The sequence below is a fragment of the Saccoglossus kowalevskii genome, chromosome 3, assembly GCF_978046115.1.
Source record: "Saccoglossus kowalevskii chromosome 3, keSacKowa6.1, whole genome shotgun sequence".
Taxonomy (NCBI): Eukaryota; Metazoa; Hemichordata; class Enteropneusta; family Harrimaniidae; genus Saccoglossus; species Saccoglossus kowalevskii.
The window spans coordinates 40,737,000-40,760,032 of NC_140643.1; the positions used below are offsets into that span (position 1 = coordinate 40,737,000).

The window sequence follows — 23,033 nt, forward strand, 5'->3', positions numbered from 1 at the left end:
TCACGTAAACATATATTCACAGCCGTCTCTCTCTCTGCTTATTTTACTGACGGTGGTGTGACTGATTCCACACAGGTAAGTGCGAAATACACGGCGACAGCAGTTAGTAGTTGGAAGTACCTTATATGAATAATACACATTTTGATAAGCTATGTTTTCATTTAATTATCACTCTGTTGTAGTAACGCATCATTAATTTATGCTATATATGCTAACATTATTCTTACGCCGATAAATCAAACATAGTATGTAGTGTTCTCGGTCCGGGCACACATCCTTATCCTGATACACTATCGATCGACGAGACCACCGCCGCGTTGATTGGCCGGCGAATTTGTTCATCAAACTATGAGATTATTATTGGTTTTACCTCTCATATAATCTGTTACTTCTTTACTTGTGCCATTGTGAATCATTCAAAATGACTGTGATCGTGGCATGAATTTAACCTTGGGACGAGTTCCTTCAGCGTCATAATTTACGGAATACGTTATTAATTATTTTCGTCACATATACATATGTAGGACAGACACATTACATTTTTCGTTATGGAACTAATCATTGTGGGATATATAGAGTATTAACAGCAATGCCAACGCTTTATTTTGTCATATTATTTTGTTCATAATATCATACACGTGTATTTTTGCTCTCGCTTTCCTTCGACATTGAGATTTGAAATAATTATGAATGATTTTATATAATGTACAATCACGTCGTGATCATAAAATGAGGACATTATTAAAATAATGTATTATATAAACAGCTGTCGTGTTGACACCGTGAAAATCCAGCGAATTAATTCACTTTTCCCAAATGCTGGGTTCAAGTTAATTATGACGTTATCAGTTATCAGTAATTATCAGACGTTCCACGTCATTATATCATTGTTTGTCACGGCATCCACTGTGTAGTCACAAGTTTCTAATTTTATCATTAATAGTAAAATACGCCGGATATTATTATATACATTGTGATACTCCTGCCATCAACGTGACTATTCCGGTTGGTAGAGTTGTTGACCAATCATGGACCACCATACTTCTTAAGTGTGACGACGTCATCATCGATAAGAGAAACTGGAACCGAAGGAGTGGGTGTCCAACACACTTAAGATTAGATTGAAGGACAGTCGTTGACTATACAAGATATATCCCAGGAGAGTCAACTGCATTTCGGCTGGAACTTTCGCATTAAGTCAAGCGAAAGACATTGATCGGTGACGAAGAAGAGCCTCTACGTAATGCGCCGCGGCGGATGACAATGTCGACTTTTACTATTTCTAGCCGAAAAGTTACGATCCAATTTGTCTTCAGCGTCTTGTTTGGATACTTTATCAAACAAACCGGTGCCGCAGGTAGGTTCGAACCTCTTTAATAAAATGTATATACATGTACTATAAAGTCAATCAATGGGACGGTAGTACATAAATCAGTATGACCGAAGATTGTATTCAGATGTACTGTAGATAAAGGTAATACGCGTTCGTATTCCGTGCACGCATACTCCACGGGAGAGATTAGTAAGGCGATGGGTGATACGCAACACCGTCGGGTTAAGTGTCATTTGACTGTATGTGAAATGTATCACCCACCGATTCATGTTGCTTGTTATGATTGTTGCCATCGTGTTCAATTTGAATGGACGGAGTTCTTTATTTTATATTCTGTGAGTTATTTGAGTTACGGTTTTATGCGTACATATTTATCCGGTATGATGACAAATTGATCGCGGGACTGGCTTGTCTCATAAGTACATTGAACATACGATTGTGTTTTATGGACTTCTAAGGTGTTAAGAGAATCACATACAAAGACATGGACAAAGGGTTGATGCACCTGTCATGCTGGGACCGAAGGCTAGCGACAATAATAAGTACAACTAAATGATAGATTATGTTCTGCTACAAAGCCAGATCGTGGATGTGTGTGCGTTAACAGAGGCCATGGTAGTTACCCACCACAATAGAAATTTAGTTTTAAGTAACTTCACACGCACGTTGATGACATATCGCGTAGTCTTGCTATAAAGGTGGGATTTAGTTAATTTTGTCAGTTCGTGCGTGTAGTTTATTTCAAGTGCGCAGACCGCGATACTTTATAGCCCGAGGTGTTTGGGCTGAACGATAACGTTCACTTTATCTTGTATGTTTGTTTAGGTGCTGTATTGGGTATGTGCGATATGATACGTGCACAGAAATAGTCACACACTAAAACTATACACGAGTTTCGGTTACAACCTAGCAGTTGGCTTCTATGATGTTCTACAACACACCTTAAAGTTTTGTCGCCAACCGTTCGAGCGTGACGTTTTCAAACACAGGCCCAAGTAGTGCTGACAATGATTCGAGACTATGTTGCTCTTTTCAGTAACAGGAGTTTTGACATTGGTCGGTGAGGTGTGGCGAGGATTTTATTTGCGTCATTGCAATTGGTGATATGACATGGAATGCCCAAATCAAAAAGACTTAACGTGGATGCGCACTCAATTGTGTTTTAATAATCCGCTGCCTGGGGGGTTAAGATGGGTACAAAGGAACACCTGATGCAACGCCGCGGCCATTCCTGTGAGGGAACTACCTATACTTTGACCTGAGTGCTAGAACAATAACATCAACAAAAATTAAATTGTCCAATGTAAATTTATATTTTTGTACTTAGGCTCTGAGGGCTGGTTGCCTACAGTGTGTAAATAAAACAATTCCTATTATAAGTATATATTTCACTGATATCTACAATATACAGCTAACTTCAACCACAGATAACATGTGAACGTATGAAATAGTACACATCAACGACACTACAATAAACAGTATTTTTGTCTACCAGTGGATGAAATATGTCTACTTGTGATTTAGCGCAAACGTGACACATTTTTGCCGGTGGGCCAACGACTTTAGTGTGTTGAAGTGGCCACTTTCACTAATGCACATACCCTAACATTTCGTTTTGTTCAACACCATGTATTGACAGTCGATTTTGTTATTGCATTGATCATCACATATACGTTTCGCCGGAGCACACATCGCATCAGTTTGGGTTTAGTGGATTCCATTGCTCACTGGGACGAATAAGTGTTAATCTTTTAGGAACCAGCCTGACGCATATAATTTGTTATTTTGTTGTTGGCAACGGTAACCACGGTATAAAAAGACAATATTTGCACCATGTGTTGTCATTGAAGTAATTACACTTTTGACACCGACATTGTTACAAATTTCAGTCAAGGTTGAAATCACGTGATCACAAATACTTGGCAGGGTGAATGTGTAGTAATTAATGTACAATGTCGTTACGTTAGGAAACCAGTTGACCTGAAACGACCTCGGAATGATTGACTTCATGGTATTTTGTCCGGGAGACGAGAATAGTTCGTGTAAAAGTTGCGGGGAAAAAATGTTTGAATTAAAGTTGCAAGAACATTTTAATTGAATTAGGGGTAAACTTCTCGTAATTATTACCAGACTTATATCATGGTTTTGTAGTGATATATATATATACGCGTTTATTTGTGCGTTTAGTAAATACAAAAACAATATCCTAGGTCATTATACTGTCTGAATATAAACCTGATATTACTCTATTATATTTGTCTGGTTCATGTTGAACCCATCGAATTATTGCCCCTCGCAATGATTGTCGCCTTAGTAAAAAAATATCAAAACAGATTTTCCGTTATGACAATTGTATTAACATAAATTTAATAAACTGTTTTCTCATCGCCATCAACTTCAGGATCTAATGCCAGAGATGTTTTGATTTGACCACTAAAGGTCACGTGATATTATCCGCGCAAATCGGCATTTTTATATGACAATTTCCAAACAACATATCAACACAGCTGATTAAAATTTAGATTTGCCCAGTATTCAGTATTTTCAAATGTTGCACGCTAGTATGCACATTGAAATACGATTTGACTATAATTTTGAGCACCATACAGTAATTACGCACATATTCATGCGCATTCAATTGCCGGTACGTACATAATAATGTGAAGTACATGCGCATTTAGGTTGTGTTCATTATTTCATTGAACGCTTAGGTTTTTGTAATATCAACATGCAATATTAACCACAAATTACTGAACCATTGTCAGGTAAAAAGTTTTCATTCGAACTCGTATCGACAACGTATCACATGAAGAGTTCAGATAGTATGTTATGCCATGGTTATGCACACAAGCTCGGACTGCATTGTCGACGCTAGTAAACTAATCGAACCTTGTATCGTCTCTACGCGACCATCGATACATACGATTTTCGTATTATCAATGTTTATTGACATTTCACAGTTTTGTATGAATTAATGTTATTTACTTATTTGTTATGTATGATAATGACAGTATCAATTTCTTTATTTTGTGCAATATTTCTTTCTTTAATCTTCATGTAAATATGTAAATTTGCAATGTAAATTGCTTTTAACTGCGTAATAAAAAACAGAAATGTAACAATATAGAACATCTATTTAAATGTTGTATTACAGCGGTGATTCTGAGAGATTGTGATGACATTTAGTTTTAGAAAGCGAAAATATCACAAAAATATACACCACATTACAACCCACTAAGTTTGTAAATATCGCAAGTATGTTTTACCATATACCATTATAACTGTTATGACACAATGTATCAAAACATTTTAACATGTTGACGTACACGAATCTCCTTGCCGTGTTAAACTGCTTTTATATTTACTTTCGATATATTTGTCTCAGTATATATCCCTCAAGCAGTCACAAGTATGTGTTCCCCTAAATGTCATTAATCATATTTTAATTCGTCTAATTTATCTTAAATTCAATATTAAAATAAACACTAAATATATTTAGCAAATTGATAAATATGATGTAAAAAAAAGAAATCCTAGTTACGTTATTTGCATACGTTGTACAATTCTAAAGAACACTGGGCACGGCTGAAAAATATCATACTTATTTTTAGATACCAAAGTGCTTTTTGTTGGGGTGTCCTCTAGAGGAGCCATGTGAACGAACAGGGAACGGAGCAATGGTGCGCATGACGCCATTTTCTTTATCATGTCTGCTGCTTATATGACGTTGTTATTACCATTACCAGTGCCATGGCATATCAACAGTGAATGGTATATATGATGAACGAATTTTGAAATGCGCGACGCGTGTCTAGGCATGAACATTCATGAACCTCGACGCTACTAGGAATTCTGTTTGTTATCGTGATTATTGCGATACGATGAACGATCTATATACAAAAACATCATCTTAAGAAACCTGGAAACAGTGAGGCACTAAGAAGTATGTTTATTTGTGGCAAACATGTCCTCTTTCAATAGCACTCTGCTTTCAGAATTGCACCGTCGACTTATTATATGTTAGTTGTCCAACGTGACTGTTACAAAAGCGTGTTGGTAGAGACATGAAACTGCAAGATGTTCGAATCAAATGGCGTGTCGATGATGCCAACTACTTTCCCCCTCCGGTGTTAATACATGTCATTATCTCCAAACCATGACGGTTAAAGTGGCTGTCCGACCAATGTTGTTTACAAATGGTTGTCATGCCAACAAAAGACGACGTCATCGCCAGTTAATTCACAAGTACAGTTCTGTCGAACTGGAAAATGCATTAGGGAAATGTGTAATGTAAGTAATTTACCGGGGTTAAGTGACATTTTCTTCATTGTTAAAAGCTAAAGCGAAGTCGCAATACACCAATTATCCAATAAGAATATAACCATGAGGAAATTATGTAAAGATTGTGCCACTTTTAGGTTATTATGTTTGATGTTTTTACACTAACTGCAGTTGATTTGTTCGTATAAGTTAGAATACGCTCTAAACTGCACAAACTCCGTTAAATCAAAAAATGCATTTCAAAAATAACTATATTTTCAAAATAAATAAACATATTTTAAATAAATAAATAAATGCAATTTGATTTATAAATAAAATAAAATAAAAATCTTAATATATTGTTCCAGCAACTACTGCTACCAGTTTCTTTAGCATTTATACATTGCTTTACTGTCATGGCAACTCTATAATTGATCTCTAGATCTAAGAGTATGATTAATTAAGCAGACAGTGCCACGCTAAAACGAAACAAACTAGTATACGATAATACTTCACTCAGTACGATGATATTAAAGCCCACTGACGTGGATGTCAAACATGTATTTCAATACCGCCTCAATTCACCTTATATGACATGTCATAACGTGCATACTAATAAAACATAAATATATTGGAGTAAATTGGACCCATTCGAAGCATATTTTGAGTGAAATGGCTGTCTTTAAAACGACACTTCGACTCATATTCTCTCCAAAACCAAACTGTCAAAGAAACAACTTGAAATTGTTTTTCAATACCGGGCCATATAGATTCAATTATAATGGTCTGGTGTGAATACAAAATAAAATCACAGTTTTGAAATATGTTTATTTAACACTTTATTTTTAAAGGGTAGGCCAAAATACAATGAGATGGCAAGTTATTTAATAGAGTTACTCATCTATACTGAAACGTCCATAGATGTTTTCCATTTAGTAATGTATAAATTATTGTTAAGAGAGGAACGTGTAGTATATATGAGTTACACCAAGCCGTTGGTTGCCATATACATACCTAGAAAGTATGAAACTTTGTAGTCAATAGGAAGATAATATGCATTTTGAACAGCTCAAACGACGATCAGCTAAAGTTATCAGAAGAAATCAACTGCCCTTCTTGAAATTTATAAACTCGGCATAAATTTGATTGAGTTGTATTGCCCCATACTGTACAGCAATAACGATTGGATAAATGAATAATACAATGTTCTTCTGACGGAAATAAATGTAAAAAGCTGCGTTCTCTTATAAGAACACCAATTTTTGGGCTAAGCTTTTTACAAAGGATATTTGGTTGGTTGTCCCATGATAGAGTTTTCATCTATTATCACTCCGAGCGACTTTTTGAAACTGACTGTTTTAATTATTTCACCGTAAAAGATAACTAGCAAATCTTTACCAACATTATTTAACCTTTGACGGGATCCAACGAGTATAGATTTCGATTTAGATGTGTTGTTTGACACTCATGTAATTGCAATTAACACAACGCAAAATGGGCTAAACATCATAATTAATACACTATATTGATGCTTGGTCCAAACAGAGTTTGATCGTCCAGATACATATCAATGAACCTGTTTCCAAGAAATAATGGTAGGTCATTTATAACTGGAAGAAATAATAATGGTCCTAAGAATGAACCCTGTGGTACACGATGTTGAATATTGACCGCATCTGACAGTTTACCCACCAAACACACAACTTGCTTTCTGTCAGATAAATAAGAATTAAACTACATAAGTGAAACTGGAGAAATGCCATTGTCCGCGTTAACTGTTTACTGTTTCGACTTCCTCTTGAAAACTTCAAGCATGAATGCTTTGATACTTTGTATATATGTACCTTGTATGAACCTCTCTTAGATTTGTTCATTTCGTGATGATATCTTTAATATTTCAAGTTGAAAAAAGTTATATTTTCTATTCGAGGTGTATATATATGTGTGTGTGTATATAATGCTTAACACAACAAAGTTATAAACATGAATTAGATCTGGATTTCTGAATATATATTTACGTGAAAACATAAGGTAGCACGATAAGGTGGATATTTGGTTACGTAATTCGCCGTACGTTAAGTAATTGTATTGTATAATCCCTTCTAAACATTTTATGGCACATTTACAGGAAATGTCGAACGAATTCAAAGGTTACATGCCACAATGTACTTGTACGACTTCAGTGATATTTCTACTAAATGACCGGTACAATTGTCTCGTTAGATAAAAAGTAATTAATGTGATTATGGTAATGTTTAATCTACCGAAGACATCGAATATATTGCACGATACATTAATCATTAAGCTGAGAATAGATTCTTCGCTGTAAGATTTAACTAAGTACGGGTGATTTGAGTGTCGCCCCAAATTAGACTGATTTGTGCACAACATTTCTGCTCGCACATTACGACGAGGGATGGCAGTTTTTCCGCTCCGGGGGAGGGATAACATGTCGCATGCGCATTGTTTCTTTCAGAAATGTACAGCCTTCTAGACACGTGTCAGACGAATATGTATAAAATCACAGAGTCGATCTCACTGTTCATAAAAAATGGATTAATGTCATGTAAACTTATTTTATTCAAACTGAACTAATGTGAAAATTGTAAGTCGTAGATTTTAATATATATTCAAGATTCATTTTTGCTTATTGATGTTTATTTCTGAAATCGCATCCCTCATATGATACATGAAACTTTTCTGGTTGAACATTGCTCAATAAGTGTGACACGTAACTTTTGTTGTGAAGACGGAGAATGAAATGGTGAGCAAAAAACACATCTGATACATGCATGTGTAATCATTTGTTCTTTTTGTCACAACTCACCTTCTTAACTTGAACTAGGTCAGTAGCGTGGTCACTTCATGGCTTGGGTGATCGAAGAAGACCGGGGCAGAGTTCGACTTTTGAGTTCATTACTATAAAAAAACTCCTTTAAAATGAGAAGGAAGTTGTACTTTCAGATCAAAGACATATGTTCTCGAGAATGAACAATATCGTTTTGAATGTCCATTAGAAAATTGTGGAAGTTCTGGAGGGATTGCTAGGATTCCCTCCGAGTGGTTCTATAAATCCCGTTGAGTTTTCTCCCAGATAATTACTACACCATACAATAATGTGACGTCGCGATAGTGGTTTAATCATTGATAAAAACTGGTCTTGGATGTCGTGGAAGATGCCCAATATAGATTCGAAGCAAACGTCATTATTTGCTGGGGTTACTTTTCAAGTGGGTTAATTGCACGTTCGACTGTATGCAAATTATCGATGTTACGTAATAGGTATTGTATTTTTATGTGTTTTTCCGGTCAGAGTAGTATCACAGTGACACCAGCTGTTTAGTCAATATTCCAGGCTTGTTGGTTTAAATCGTTATTGGCATGCATTGTCGTGTTTTCACAATTATAAATTAAAAACTGTCATCATTTATTATTCCAGACCGCCCACATATATAAATATATGAATCAAACAATATTCCAACATTTCTACGCTTCTATCATCCAGAAAATTTAAAATTTATACTACTTTGCCGTCAAAGATTTTCAACTTTGAAATCAGAATAAATGCATTTCATTCTGTAATTACGGAACATGTTAAAACATAACTTGAAACTGTATTTCTATAATCGTTGCAAAGTAAATAGATAAAACAATAAATATATAGAAAAAAACATATTTTGACAGAGTTCAGCATTAGTTCAACAGAAATATAACCTTATTAATGCTGGTTACTTGATTACTCCTACTAATCGAATTTCTTTTGAAATTGAGTACTCCTGTCAAAACATATTCGCAGAGGAAATTACATTAGTTACAAATTTCCACCGGGAAATACATTCCTTAGTATTTGTTACCATGACAATATCAAGATAAAGTTGAGGACCATGTCAAATCCTTTCTTTAGTGAGTTTTGCATTTTCAGAGAGATATAATATTTGATGGAATGTATTATAATGTTATCGGTCGTGACCACCGCAGCTGCTGCGACGAATCCCATTATTTCAATAGCATTTTACAAGTAGGTACAGTGAATAATGTCAATATTCTCATGATAGCGTTTACAAATTAATCCTGTGAGCATTGACGGAAGAATAGATATTCACAAATTAGTACCAATACATATTAATGTTAGCTGTATATCGGCTTGATACTGAGATTTATGCTCATTTCTCTTTTCGCTGATGAAAGCAATAATTGCACTTTGGAGACATCAACAATATATATCATCTCAATTGTTTATGTTATGGTTCCATTTATAACAAAAAAATGGTTCATGTAGTGCACCACGTCATAAATTCGAACCTAGGGTTGACTCATCCTCCAACATAAAGGTAGAACTGTGCGGCATATTAACAGAGCTTTTGAAATCAGTACTACGGGACGCCCACTCTTCCAAAGTTGCAGTCCTTACCACACACTGAGTGTAAAACTGCCTCACCTAAAATTATTTTACGATGACGTCCTTTTCTTTTTTGTTAATTGTGACGGATACATTTTTATTGATTCCACTCGCCTTGGACAACCTGAACGCTTCATGTGAATTCAGCAGTGTTGGCGTGGCCAATGGAATTCATATATTACAACGGAGTACTAAATCAGAGACTCTCACTTTTGGACAACGATTCAAGTGAACTCAGCAGTGTTGGCGTGGTCAATGGAATTCATATATTACAACGGAGTACTAAATCAGAGACTCTCACTTTTGGACAACGATTCAAGTGAACTCAGCAGTGTTGGCGTGGTCAATGGAATTCATCTATTACAGCAGAGTACTAAATCAGAGACTCTCACTTTTGGACAACGATTCAAGTGAACTCAGCAGTGTTGGCGTGGTCAATGGAATTCATCTATTACAGCAGAGTACTAAATCAGAGACTCTCACTTTGGGACAACGATTCAAGTGAACTCAGCAGTGTTGGCGTGGTCAATGGAATTCATCTATTACAGCAGAGTACTAAATCAGAGACTCTCACTTTGGGACAACGATTCAAGTGAACTCAGCAGTGTTGGCGTGGTCAATGGAATTCATCTATTACAGCAGAGTACTAAATCAGAGACTCTCACTTTGGGACAACGATTCAAGTGAACTCAGCAGTGCAGTGTTGGCGTGGTCAATGGAATTCATCAATTACAGCAGAGTACTAAATCAGAGACTCTCACTTTGGGACAACGATTCAAGTGAACTCACGGTGTTGGCGTGGTCAATGGAATTCGTCTTGTACAACTAGATCAGAGACTCAGCAAACACGGCTACTTAATCGGCAATTGAAAAGCAAAAAGACAATATTGATAGTCTTTACAAAGTTTCTAACAGAGTCAACAGTGATGCGTTTACTTAATCCCTGAGAGCACAAACATTGCGGGTATTCTTATCTGCAGAAGTCAGCAGCAAGCAACAACGCGCCATTTTATGTGATGTCACACTGCAAATAATGGTATCCTAGCGACACACTAACAGCGGTGAAGCCGCAATTGAAGCACCTTATGAGTGGTTCGCCCTACATTTTTTTGATAATATGTATAATATTAATGAATGATTGTGTTTATTTAATAAAAATTTTAATCAGCGAACTCCGAGTCGTGGGTAGTTCGTGGAATACGTGGAAAGTTTACCTTGTATCACCGCTGTGATTCTCTTATTGAAAAGTGTAAAATATCGACCATAATGTGAAATCAATTTAGTATATGTATTCTAATAATTTGTATGGACAGATGAAAAAATAATAAGATAGAGGATATATCACGCTTACATAAAACAAATGAGACTTCGTATATTTTATCTCATGTTTAAATATACGTCGCCAAAATTCATTACTTTCGTTATCATTCGTCAACTTATAGACCACATTATGATGGAAGTCCGTGTTCAGTAAAACATGTACACGCGGTTAATTTACTGCTAAATAATTATATTACCAGCTGATTTACCAGGCTACCGGTCAACCGTTTTAAATCAATTTCGCCGTAATATTACCATATTCACGTACTGTTTTGAGTACTTTTCCCTTTCAATTTCCATTCATGCATCAATACGTAATCCGACACCAGATTCTCGAATTAAAGCCGTGTCTTTCAAATTGAGCGATCACAGAACAAACACATCGTGAGCACGAGAAATCTACGCCCACAAATATAAAGAATTCGTTTGTGACTTTTCATGTATTCCGTGCATGTTTAACGTCGCCGACTTCGTGCCAGGGTTGTTGTATATTTTTACGTTTAATGGTTTGGTAAATAGATACATAGTACCTTACACAACACGCATAAGAACGTTCAGCAAACAAGTCTTGTTACTTCAGCTGAGATATCAATTCATAATTTGGAATACGCTGAGAGGGATATTCCGGTACTTTAACCTTTTACCTGCCGCATAAGGAGGTTATCGCCGAAATATTTGGGCCTTCCAGTTATAAAATAATATGAGTTGTATTCGGTTATATTACTTTTATTCACAACTGCAAGGAATACAATTCGTATATAGCTGTGTTTGGGGCCACAAATTCTAACATCAAGATACGCAAATAATCGGGGCGTTTTAAAATCATGCTAAAAAATTGACAGTTCAATTTGTGATACTAGGCTTGATTTTCAACAACGTTTAGGATATGATACAATAAGAACTTTGAATTTATTGAAGGCGCATATCATTTTATAGATAGAAACCAAATTGACCAAAGTCAAATCCGTGACTCGAAGTTTTTTAACAAGGTAATTGAACATCGAGTTACAATTTGGGCGCGGTTTTGCAAAAGTGGGCGTGGTTTCTAAAATATGGGCGTGGTCATGTTTGTTACTCAATGTTTTCGTAACTCCGATGTTGATAACTCCGATGTCCATGACTCAAACAATTCGTCATCTCAGTGAATGAACCTGTACGCACGTGACTGATAACGTTGGTTTGAAATGCAGACATACCCATATGAAAGCTAACTAGCATACAGTCTCTTGTCACCGCGAAAGCCGTCTCACCTAATATTTTATGTTATTGAAAAAAACATGCAAGAGACTGCATGAAAGTCTAAAAGCCAACATAAAACCAAACATAACTCTTCGTTTATTGGCGTGTTTGTTTGTCATCATAGCACTTTCAGTGTATGTCTGCAACAACGACATGTGTAAGAATAGAATCAATCTAATGTGTTATCGGAGGAGATGAGTGCACAAGGCAGAACTAACATGACCGACTGTAAGGGACACATTGTGATCACTGAGTAAATGCAAACGTCAATGTATTCATCTTTTAAGTTCACTTTTAACAAAGAGTTAAGTCGCAATATCACCAAATCAGTCACCGCGATGGAACGTCTTTTGTATTTTACAATTGACCCGGTCAATGCAGAGATTATACCGCCTAGGGTATGGAGTTAAGATGAGCATTGTGCCTCGGGTCGACCTTTACCGACTCAAGACGGGTAATGACACAAAAAAACGTCGTCTGGCATGTTTCCATTAGTTTTATCTATACACGTAAGCTCGGAGCTTTACATTCGCGCCAATTTCTATACATAAACCAATGAAACATTGGTCGACTATGCCCAGTGGGAGATCTCAGCTTGAAAAAGAGATAGTTGTCTGGTGAAGCAGGCGAGACGATATTTACTCTCATTAGTACAAGTAACCATAGAAATATAAATACCGTGGTATAATCTGTGTGCGACTGTATGCCGTCTTAATAAATACAATTACATGACATCAATCTACGAGGCAAACCAATTGACATGCTGCTAACTTAGTAAGGGATTGTTGATGATAGCGCCATGAACTTGAGCCACGCCTTCTTTATTGGACATAACGATATCAAAGGACCATCGGAATTTATTGCAAGTCACTTTTCGACAACACATAGTGATTTGAAGCATTGACTAATGTGGTTAAGTTATTTACAAATAATACAGTAGCTAGAACAATTAGTTGCTGGGATAACAGAGACTCGACAAATGTGATTTGTATTTGTTATGGCAAGCATTATAGTGAATACAACGACATACACGAGTACAGGACATTCCAGAGAGGAGCGTCCCCGTTGCTAAGTATACGTCCGTCGCACCAGTTCAGTTCAGTTATCGTATTCAATAATGCGACGTCTGCTGACAATATTGTATTGTAAATTAACAAGATGTTTTGTATGGGCAAGACAAAATTCTTACAGAGTATTTATGTTTACGTTGTTATACGCATGTTGTGCAATAGTTTGAATATAATGGGATACTCATAGCGTCGAGAATGCACCGTGACGCCGTAGTGAAAACGACAAACATGTAACGCAAAAATGCATGCTTAAAGCGCGGTGGTCGTCGCGCAGCGCGTGTTCGAATTTCATGTAAACAATGTATTTTACACGCGTTGTATACGTCGCTATGAGTTCCATATCGAACAGAACGCGTCACGACGACTGCCACCCTTTAACTTAATCTTGAAATTGGGATCAGTTTTGTATGAGCACTGTGCGTTCATTAATTGTGAGTTCGAATTTAATTACCCGCCTTCAGCGGGGAGGTGGGCGGCATTTTGAACTTTTATTCATGGATTCGCAATTACTTTTAAATTTCAGAGTTACAATAGGAAATGATAGATTGGAGTTACTTATTGTGTTAGCCGTAGATTGGTTAATTTCCCGCTTATACGTCAATCACGATGATCAGTAGATGGGGTCACTTTCGTAGCTATCCAATATAAGCGCATGATTTCATTTTAATGAGGCATAACAAACGATTAAGTTACATTGGATCATAGAAAACGGCGATTTCCGTCCAAAACTAAAAACTAAAATGTCGGTACTGTTCATACTAATAACGTTTGGAAATTGTGCAATAACACTATTAAGGTATACACATTGTCCCGCAAACATTATCTAATTAATTACTTGTCTGTCATATTGTATAGTCGTATTTGGTTATATATCAGAGCCAATAACACGGTAACTGTCTGCATACACAGAACACTAATAACGAATTAGGCAGTGGCAATGTGTTCAAACTGATATTAGACGCGTGCGTTGTTTACTAGTCACCATAGGGACGAGCATGTACAACCTTTTACAGCAGGATGGGACACCAACATTAACTGTAATAGATACAATTTTTAGACAAAAATAATTGAAAGTGGCGGAATTAATATGAAAATATGAAAAAAAAAGAATGAACATATTTATTTCCTATATTATAACGTCTGCTATGGCTGTCTCAGTGTTATGACGGCACTTCGTCAATGACGTCATTCAGTAAATAAGTCTGACTCACACCTTAGACCGTAGTAAGGTCCATGTTCTCATCTTATAAACTATGAACGTGAATGTTGGCCATCGTAAAGAGTTCAACGTCATATCCTCTTAATAGTAATATTAAAAAAAATCAGACCGCCGACAAATTGCCATGAAATTCTTATCTCTGGTGAGACAAATATAATTAAATAACAAGCGTATTAATGTGTGCAAATTCTGGTAGGCGTGGGTGTAGAGTGTCAGTGCCGTGTTTATATTTTATTACTTTGTATCTATATCTACTTAGATATAACACATATTATAGGTAAGCTGAGGTTGACTAGATCACATGTCTTGTTACCGAGAAATTAGTCACTGCGTGGTTTCTTTGATAGATGCCCGAACTATTTGTTAAATCACAATCTTAAACATTCCAGCCCCCCAAAAAACATTAGAAGAGTAAATTGATTGCAGTTGTTGTTGAGTTGAGTGGGCTGCAAGACACATATTACATGTCAAATAATTCGACGGTCCTAGGTAAGATGGCACCGTGACGTGATAGTTGGTTTCTCGGCAACAGCCTGAGAGGCTTTTCCATGCGTCACGTGATACCAATAGCGGGACAATAATCGGGGTCGGAAACTTGAATTTGAAAATTGTCACACGATGTTCTCTCTAGCATTTATTCGATTCAATAGATCGTATTTATCTATATGTACATATTCATACAAGATTTCACCTTCCTTCTCAGTGAAGAATGACCAATTACAGGTGTACTATTCACATCACGGCAAGTCATCTTCAATGTAACTGCGCTTGCTTCTATAAAATGTTCATTAAGTTAAGCTGCAGTCTCCGATTCGTGCATGTTAAATGAATTTACGCTATGTATAGTATCACACATAATGCCGTAGAGGGCGATGCACTGAATTATTTTATAATGTGCGCATTGTACCATAGACCTAAGAAAACGTTTTCTAAGGTCTATGACTGTACACTTTAATTTTAGAACCGGTCAATGTTACAGTGGAATCATAAATAAACACACATAATTATATGTTCATACGTAAATTTATCTTTTTATCTAGTATGCGATATGACGTGGAATGCTGGATCATATAATGTCGACGAAAATGAAGTGGTTGGCGTCACAGTTATAGCTACCACTGATTTCACAGTGGTTTACAACGGTGCCACAGCACTGGCTAACGCATTCTCGTTAAGTCACGCCGACCCAGGACCAAGTACACTGTTTGCTGTAAATTCAAATGACGGCAAGGTTAGTAATATACATACCTTACAGAAAAACAACATGTGTACTACCTGATGAGTAACACGTTATTCGTTACGATTGCTTCAAATAAAGTATATGACCATATACTGAAAAAACATGTTGAAAAAGCGACATGATTGCAATTTTAGCGAATTCTGGTAAAATGACGTAATAGCGAAATGTTGATTTAGTGAATCTCTCTTGTCTTTGTTGATTTCCTGTTTTCACAATACTTGTCTTTCGCCTGCCAAAACAAATGTGCAGTTATAACCTCCATAAAAAACTGTCAAGTATAATAAGGAAGCGCTCCAGATTATTACGTTTTCTGTGTTGTTTGCAAAGTGTGTGTGGAGAAAAAGTTTGACCGCCATTTTGAATTTATATTGAAGTGATAGCGACATCTTAAATTAGCGAATTAGTTCTCTCGCTAAATTCGCTAAAAGGACATGCTCGCAAAAAAGACATGTTTTACAGTGTGTTATGAGTTGGACACAGCCATATTGTATGTTAGCATCGCATACGTAATTCATGCCATTGTTTATACAATTAAAATGCAATACTATACAAACACCTGTATAATACTATTTCACTACTGTAAAAGGGTTAATTATTCACTGGGTTTTGCTTATTTCGCTGACTGGAAAATGCGCTAAATTAAAACCCAGTGAATATGTACAATTTAGCATAGAACATATTATCAAAATGATAAAAGCGTGAATTTAAAACCCACTGAATGTTCCTGAAATGCTAAATTAGTGAAATTTAAACCCAGTGAAAATTAGTCATTTTACACCGCAGTATTGCCCACATACTTCACAGGTGACAAGCAATGCCGTGTTAAACTACGAAGAGCATGGCCCAACTCAGCAAGTATACATAATATGTCACACTGATGCCGGAGACGTTCAATATTCTATTCAAGTTGACATTGTTGACATGGAAGACGAACCCGTGTTCATCAACCTGCCAGCTACCATATCTATACCGGAAAATATTCTCACCACAACAACAATCGCAACAGTTGACTGTAGCGACGAAGACGGCGACCCTGTAACGTACGATATTGATTCACAGGATCCTGGCTCACCTACATTTACTAATACAGGGCCTAATATATTTGCACCGGTTGGGCTGGATTTCGATGCAGACCCAGCTAAACGATCATTTGAACTCACTATAAGGTAAGTTTTCATATAAAAAAAGGATCATGGGCAATGCATTATAGTTAATTATTAATAAACCCAATAGTCACTTTTTACAATAAAATATTATAGAGGTGCTGTTACCTGATATAAAACAATAAAGCATTGGCATAACATACATACATACCTTCACTGAATGTTGTACAAACGTTTTTACCTTTTCAAATATACTTTTGATATGAACTTTGCGGTGTTTCTATTAATATTTGTCATTAGGACAATACACTTTTCAACCTCAGTTACACGAGAAAAACCTTTATATATAAATATTTATATAAATCATATGAACAGTATAATAAAAACTTTATATTCCACTTGGTCTTGATTACAAAATAAAATATTTTCAAAGTTGTGAATTGCTTCACCGCGATATCTACTACTTTCAATGCGAAGAGGCGCAAACACCAAACCTGAATTGTTTCACCACGGTATCTACCACTTTCAATGCGAAGAGGCGCAAACACCAAACCTGAACTGAAGACTTTTGAGCAATTCTACACTATTATTAATTTCAATCCGGGATTACTTTTGAAGGTTACATGTACCTCCATTTGCATATACATATATTACCTGACACGAAAAGAATCATACATATTAAAAGTTTTTAAAACTATTAAAATTATCTACACAAATTGCATTATCCCACGAAAATATTAGTTTACATAATCTATTTGCCTCCACACCTATAAACATATTCCAGTATCTTGCCATCTTGCCACATTGAGTGTGATTACTGTTACAGTTTCACATGCAATGCATATTGACCAAATATTTTCCAAAAACAACAATTCCATAGAACATAACATTAAACAAGTATATGTTTGAAATTTGTTGAAACCCAGATTGTTTAAATAATCCAGGACAACAAAAAGTACCTCATTATTCGCAATAGATTAATTTTTTCAGCCTATGCCACAACCTACAATTTGAGATATGGTATAACATCTCTGCCATAGGAACCTACGGTAAAAGTGTTATTATACTGTCAAAATGGCCATTATCCAATAAAATTCAACCATAATTAACTCGAAAATTAGGCTGGTGACGCACAACTATTTTTAAGTCAATATATTACCCACGAGTGCAATTTATTGTAAAATGAATACATTTTGGGTATTAGCATTCATGAGCAGGCTCCATTAGCATCCGTGATGTTATATTCGGTATCCATGATGCCATATTCGGCATCCATGATGTCATATTCGGCATCCAATACGTCATCATTTTTTTGAAGTTGTGAGATACGCCATGCAGATATCAGGGAAAAATTCTTCTCCACAGGGTTCTCCACACGTGTCAGGGGGGAATCTCGTCTCGTCTCTCTATCTCGTCCCCTTGAGGTACGGGATCGGGAAAGTCACTTTAACCTTACAGTCAAATAAGACACACACAACGAAATACGGTTCAACTCTCGTCTTAGTCGGTCAATCGAGCACTCTATAAGACACGGCGCCCTGGGGAAAAGTCCCCAAGACTCTCGCAAGGCTGACCCAAGACTAGCCCAAGACTGGACTGCCTCAAGGCTCGCCCCTGGACTGGACTCTCGACTCGACTCAACTCTCCACCGCGTCTATCGTGCTGTGCTCCCCAAGACCAACTCAAACTCTCTTTATTCATTTTCAAAACTCTATCCAATTACAAAGCAGTAAAAAGACTCTAGGGCGTAACCTTCAATCATAAAGCCAATCACACTAAGTACTGAATACGTCATATCTTTTGATTAATCGTTCACTACATTAATAACTATGGAATACCAACTGTCAGAATCTCGACGGTTATCTGGTAATTAGTTCCAAATCACTGAGCCAAGTTCCGTCCAAAACTTCAATTAGGCCTACACGATGACAGACATAACACAGCAATTCAGCTAATAATCAGCTAATTAAGTCGGTCAAGAGATACGCGAAAACAAATTCATGACACAGATACCATGATTCTATATAAACATATGTATTAGAATCACCAACCGTTATTTGCATAATTACAGTTGTGCTGGTACAACGAGTACTCCAACAGCCATATTGACAGTCATCGTGCAAGAAGAGTACGACGAGCCACCGGTGTTTGATTCAACAGCTTATGATGGTAACGTGGATGAAGACCAGCCTGCAGGTACTGTTGTCACGTGGACTGATGATCCAATTGTTGGTTGTACTGATGCAGATGTTAGTGTTACCAGGGATGATGACGCGCTTTATTACACAATATCAGGTAAGAAATGACGATGGGGACAAGAGAGCATACGAAGTAGGAGAGGAATTTGTTATTGCACATTCAGTCAAACTTACTTTCAAAATTGGCTAGTAAAATTCATGTACCCATTGGAGTTAACAACTTCACGGCAATATACTAATTCTATCTACGTTTTTGTAGGAACCAATGCAGACCATTTCAACTGTGATTACTTAACTGGTCTGGTGACGACAGCTAGGACGTTAGAAGCTGATGGTGGCTCCGCCATCTTGAGTTACACTCTAACGCTGACTGCTACCGATAAAGGTGGAAACACAGACACAGCTGATTTGAATATCGTTGTCAATGGTATTAATGATCTGCCCGTATTCAGCCCATCCGGCTACACTGCATCCGTGGCAGAGGAAACGGTAACTGGTAAGAGCGAGCATATTATACATACTAAACATACTTGGTTAAAGCGGGAGGGTCGTACCCTGCGCACGCGCGGGAATGACTCCCCTGCTTTAAAGCGCGGTGGTCGTCGCGCAGCGCGTGTACCGTGACGAATTTCATGTAAATAAACAAGGTATTTTACACGCGTTATATACGTCGCTATGAGTTCCATATCGAACAGGACGCGGCGTGACGACTGCCGCCCTTTAAATAATGGTCTCCAAGCTTTAATTACATACATTCAATGCATAATTTACGTATCAAAATTCCATTATATTTGCTCGGCAGAATGTTATGCACGTATATTTTTGTTGATGTCTTAGTCACATGATATTGGCTAATTGTAGAAGAAACCAATAATTATTTTTCAAAATAGTGGATATTTCTCGCATATAAATGTGCAAACGCTATCTGAACATCCTCAATTCACCTCTGGTTATTAATATAAAATATATAGACAAGAACCACCCCCTGTATAAATTCATTGTAGACTGTGTGGCCATGAACGAGTACCATTATTCCAGCAGAAGATTGCGTAGACTAAGTAAAATAGACCGTTTACAAGAGACCAAATGTGACCGGAATAACACGGAAAGTTTTCACCGTCTAGTATCATTTAAAATAGAACACTACCTAAGCAGTTTGAATGTGCTGATGGAACATACCAGGTTTACTCATGTCCAAACACACACAGTAACAGGAAGTTTTGATTTGATTTTACAGGTACTTCTATTATTGATGTCACAGTTACAGATATTAACTCTGACGCACTAGTGGTTAGCATTGCCAGTGGAGATGACGCCGATGCCAAGTTTACAATAACCGGCACCACGAGCCCTTACACCATAGAAACTACAACGTTTCCTACTGATTATGAAGACGCTACTTTGATTGCAAATAATCATTTATATACTTTATTAGTAACTGCGGATGACGGGGGTGGCATACTTACTACTGCCACTGTAGTAATTGAGGTAAGCTTTGATTCACATTAATTAAATGGAGGTGATTCACGTTGATAAAATGGAGTGAATTGCATCGATTGTAACTTGTTTATTGTTTATTGTCTAAAATATATTTCTTTGGTCATGCAACGTCGATTTCTGCTTTCGACTATTTCTGTTATTGCATGAAGTAATATATATTCCATTATATTCCATTATATATCTCAATAACTGAGAATATTGTTCGATAGACACCACAGTTAATGTATTTAGACTATAACATACATCTGCATCTGTATAACCAAACACAAAATGATCGCGAGACGTCAAATCTCAGTAATCTAAAAAGTTCACAGTTTAGTCAAGATTTAGACAGGATGTGTTGTCGTAAATATTAAACAATACTAATATAATATAATATCCAGAACAACTAGAACAACACCGCAATAATGAAGGCATCAAATATATGTTTATTCTTATAAATATGTTACAAACCCAACGGTTTTTATTTGAAATCAGTTTCATTCAAACCCAAATGATATAACTGGATTGGGCAGGCAAGCGCGCCCTCATACTGCCGTCGGACTGTATACAAATATATAAAGTATATAAATAATATATAAAGGTAAATCATATTTTCGGTGTATAATGTTCAGTGATTTGTAGCCAAATCTGTTTTTCCGTCTGTAGATAACGTCTGAGAACGAGGATACACCTGCATTCACGACATTCCCAGCTGTAGTTCTCACCATGTTAGAAAACTCGCCTTCCGGTACAACTGTGGCCGACGTCGGTGATATCGTGGCAGAGGATTCCGACGAAGGTTCAGATGGAATTATATCTTACTCCATTGATGCAGTCGACCCAAGTAAGTTATAAAAAAACTGCTCATAATCGCTTACCACAGAGCCAATTGGGAGAGAAGTACTAGTATTCTGCGTGCAAGTTACTTCATTGAATATATTAGCAGCGTGAAAATAACTAATATCAGGGGTAAATTACTTGTGGGTTTGCAACCAGCATAGTACTGTATGGCGACATCATGCCAAGATCCCATTCAAGTCTCATCTCGTAGCGAGACTGATGCTACGACCTTCTGACATGACATAGGCGGTTTGTAATAAAACAATGAAACATGTATTACCACATTCATAGTGAAAAAATGTAATACATCGAAAATGTACAGAAAATATAGTTATCGTAATCCGTCATATCGTGAGCATCTATTTTGATCCACCTGGACATCCCAGTATCCTAGTTACCTCGGGCATGCGCATTCGCATTTTTCTGAGTTGGAACGCTTATGTGAGAGCGAGATTGAAACGGGATCTTGGTATCATGTCACCGTTGTTGCAAACCCCAAGTAATGTACCTCTCCTAATATATATCATAATCGATCAGTGGTAGCGGATAACGTAGTCCCTTTGTAGATGTGATGAATTGACGGAATAACTGTCGCGTTAGCTGTGATCTTTTCGGTGGCACAACTTCGGCTACCACCAAATGCATTTATTCATATATGTTACTTTCGTTTTCAGACGTCAATAAGTTTTACATTGAGCCAAGCACGGGAGAAATCGTCACTATCGGCACGTTTGATTACGAGACTGACCCACAACGATATACAATAACCGTGATGGCAGCAGATGATGGAAATCCTTCAAACACCGTTACCGACGATATCATACTGGATATCGAAGACTACAACGATAACGAGCCGATATTCTCTCAAAATATATATTACCGCGACGATGTCGTAGAGGGCTCCCCCGTCGATACGAGTGTGCTTGCACTCACAACAACGGACGCCGATTCTATTGCGCTGACAACTATCCAATATGAGTTTGTTTCTGGTAATGACGACGATCTGTTCAAAATTGACCAGCCAACGGAGACCATACAAATCAAGAACATAATAGACCTGGACGCTGGATCGGATGACCCTGCTTCCTATATATTGGTGATACGAGCAGTGGATGGCGGCACTCCAGAACTAAGTGGTACGACTACGGTCAATATTGTAATGGAGGCTGTCAACGATCACGATCCAGTGTTTGGTGCCACATCGCCAATAACACTGACTGTAAGTAGAACCAGACAAATGATTGTAACTTTGTTAACATTGAATTAGTGCATTTGTATTCGTCTCTGTGCTTGTCACAACTGTGAGTATATAATTACTGTGAAATACTTT

The 23,033-nt window shown here is 37.0% G+C and overlaps 1 protein-coding gene across 1 annotated transcript in view; it reads left to right on the top strand.

Annotated features, from left to right (window-relative positions):
• Positions 1 to 1,112: 1,112 nt before the first annotated feature.
• The window catches only part of LOC102802186 (protocadherin Fat 4-like), a 39,390-nt gene continuing 17,469 nt past the window's right edge, over positions 1,113 to 23,033 (top strand). Inside the window, exons 1-8 of the mRNA XM_085497505.1 lie at positions 1,113 to 1,357; positions 15,881 to 16,071; positions 16,885 to 17,246; positions 19,255 to 19,478; positions 19,641 to 19,877; positions 20,619 to 20,869; positions 21,530 to 21,707; positions 22,378 to 22,922. Coding sequence (XP_085353631.1) covers positions 1,258 to 1,357; positions 15,881 to 16,071; positions 16,885 to 17,246; positions 19,255 to 19,478; positions 19,641 to 19,877; positions 20,619 to 20,869; positions 21,530 to 21,707; positions 22,378 to 22,922 — 2,088 coding nt within the window. The 5' untranslated portion in view covers positions 1,113 to 1,257. The remainder of the gene's footprint in view (positions 1,358 to 15,880; positions 16,072 to 16,884; positions 17,247 to 19,254; positions 19,479 to 19,640; positions 19,878 to 20,618; positions 20,870 to 21,529; positions 21,708 to 22,377; positions 22,923 to 23,033) is intronic.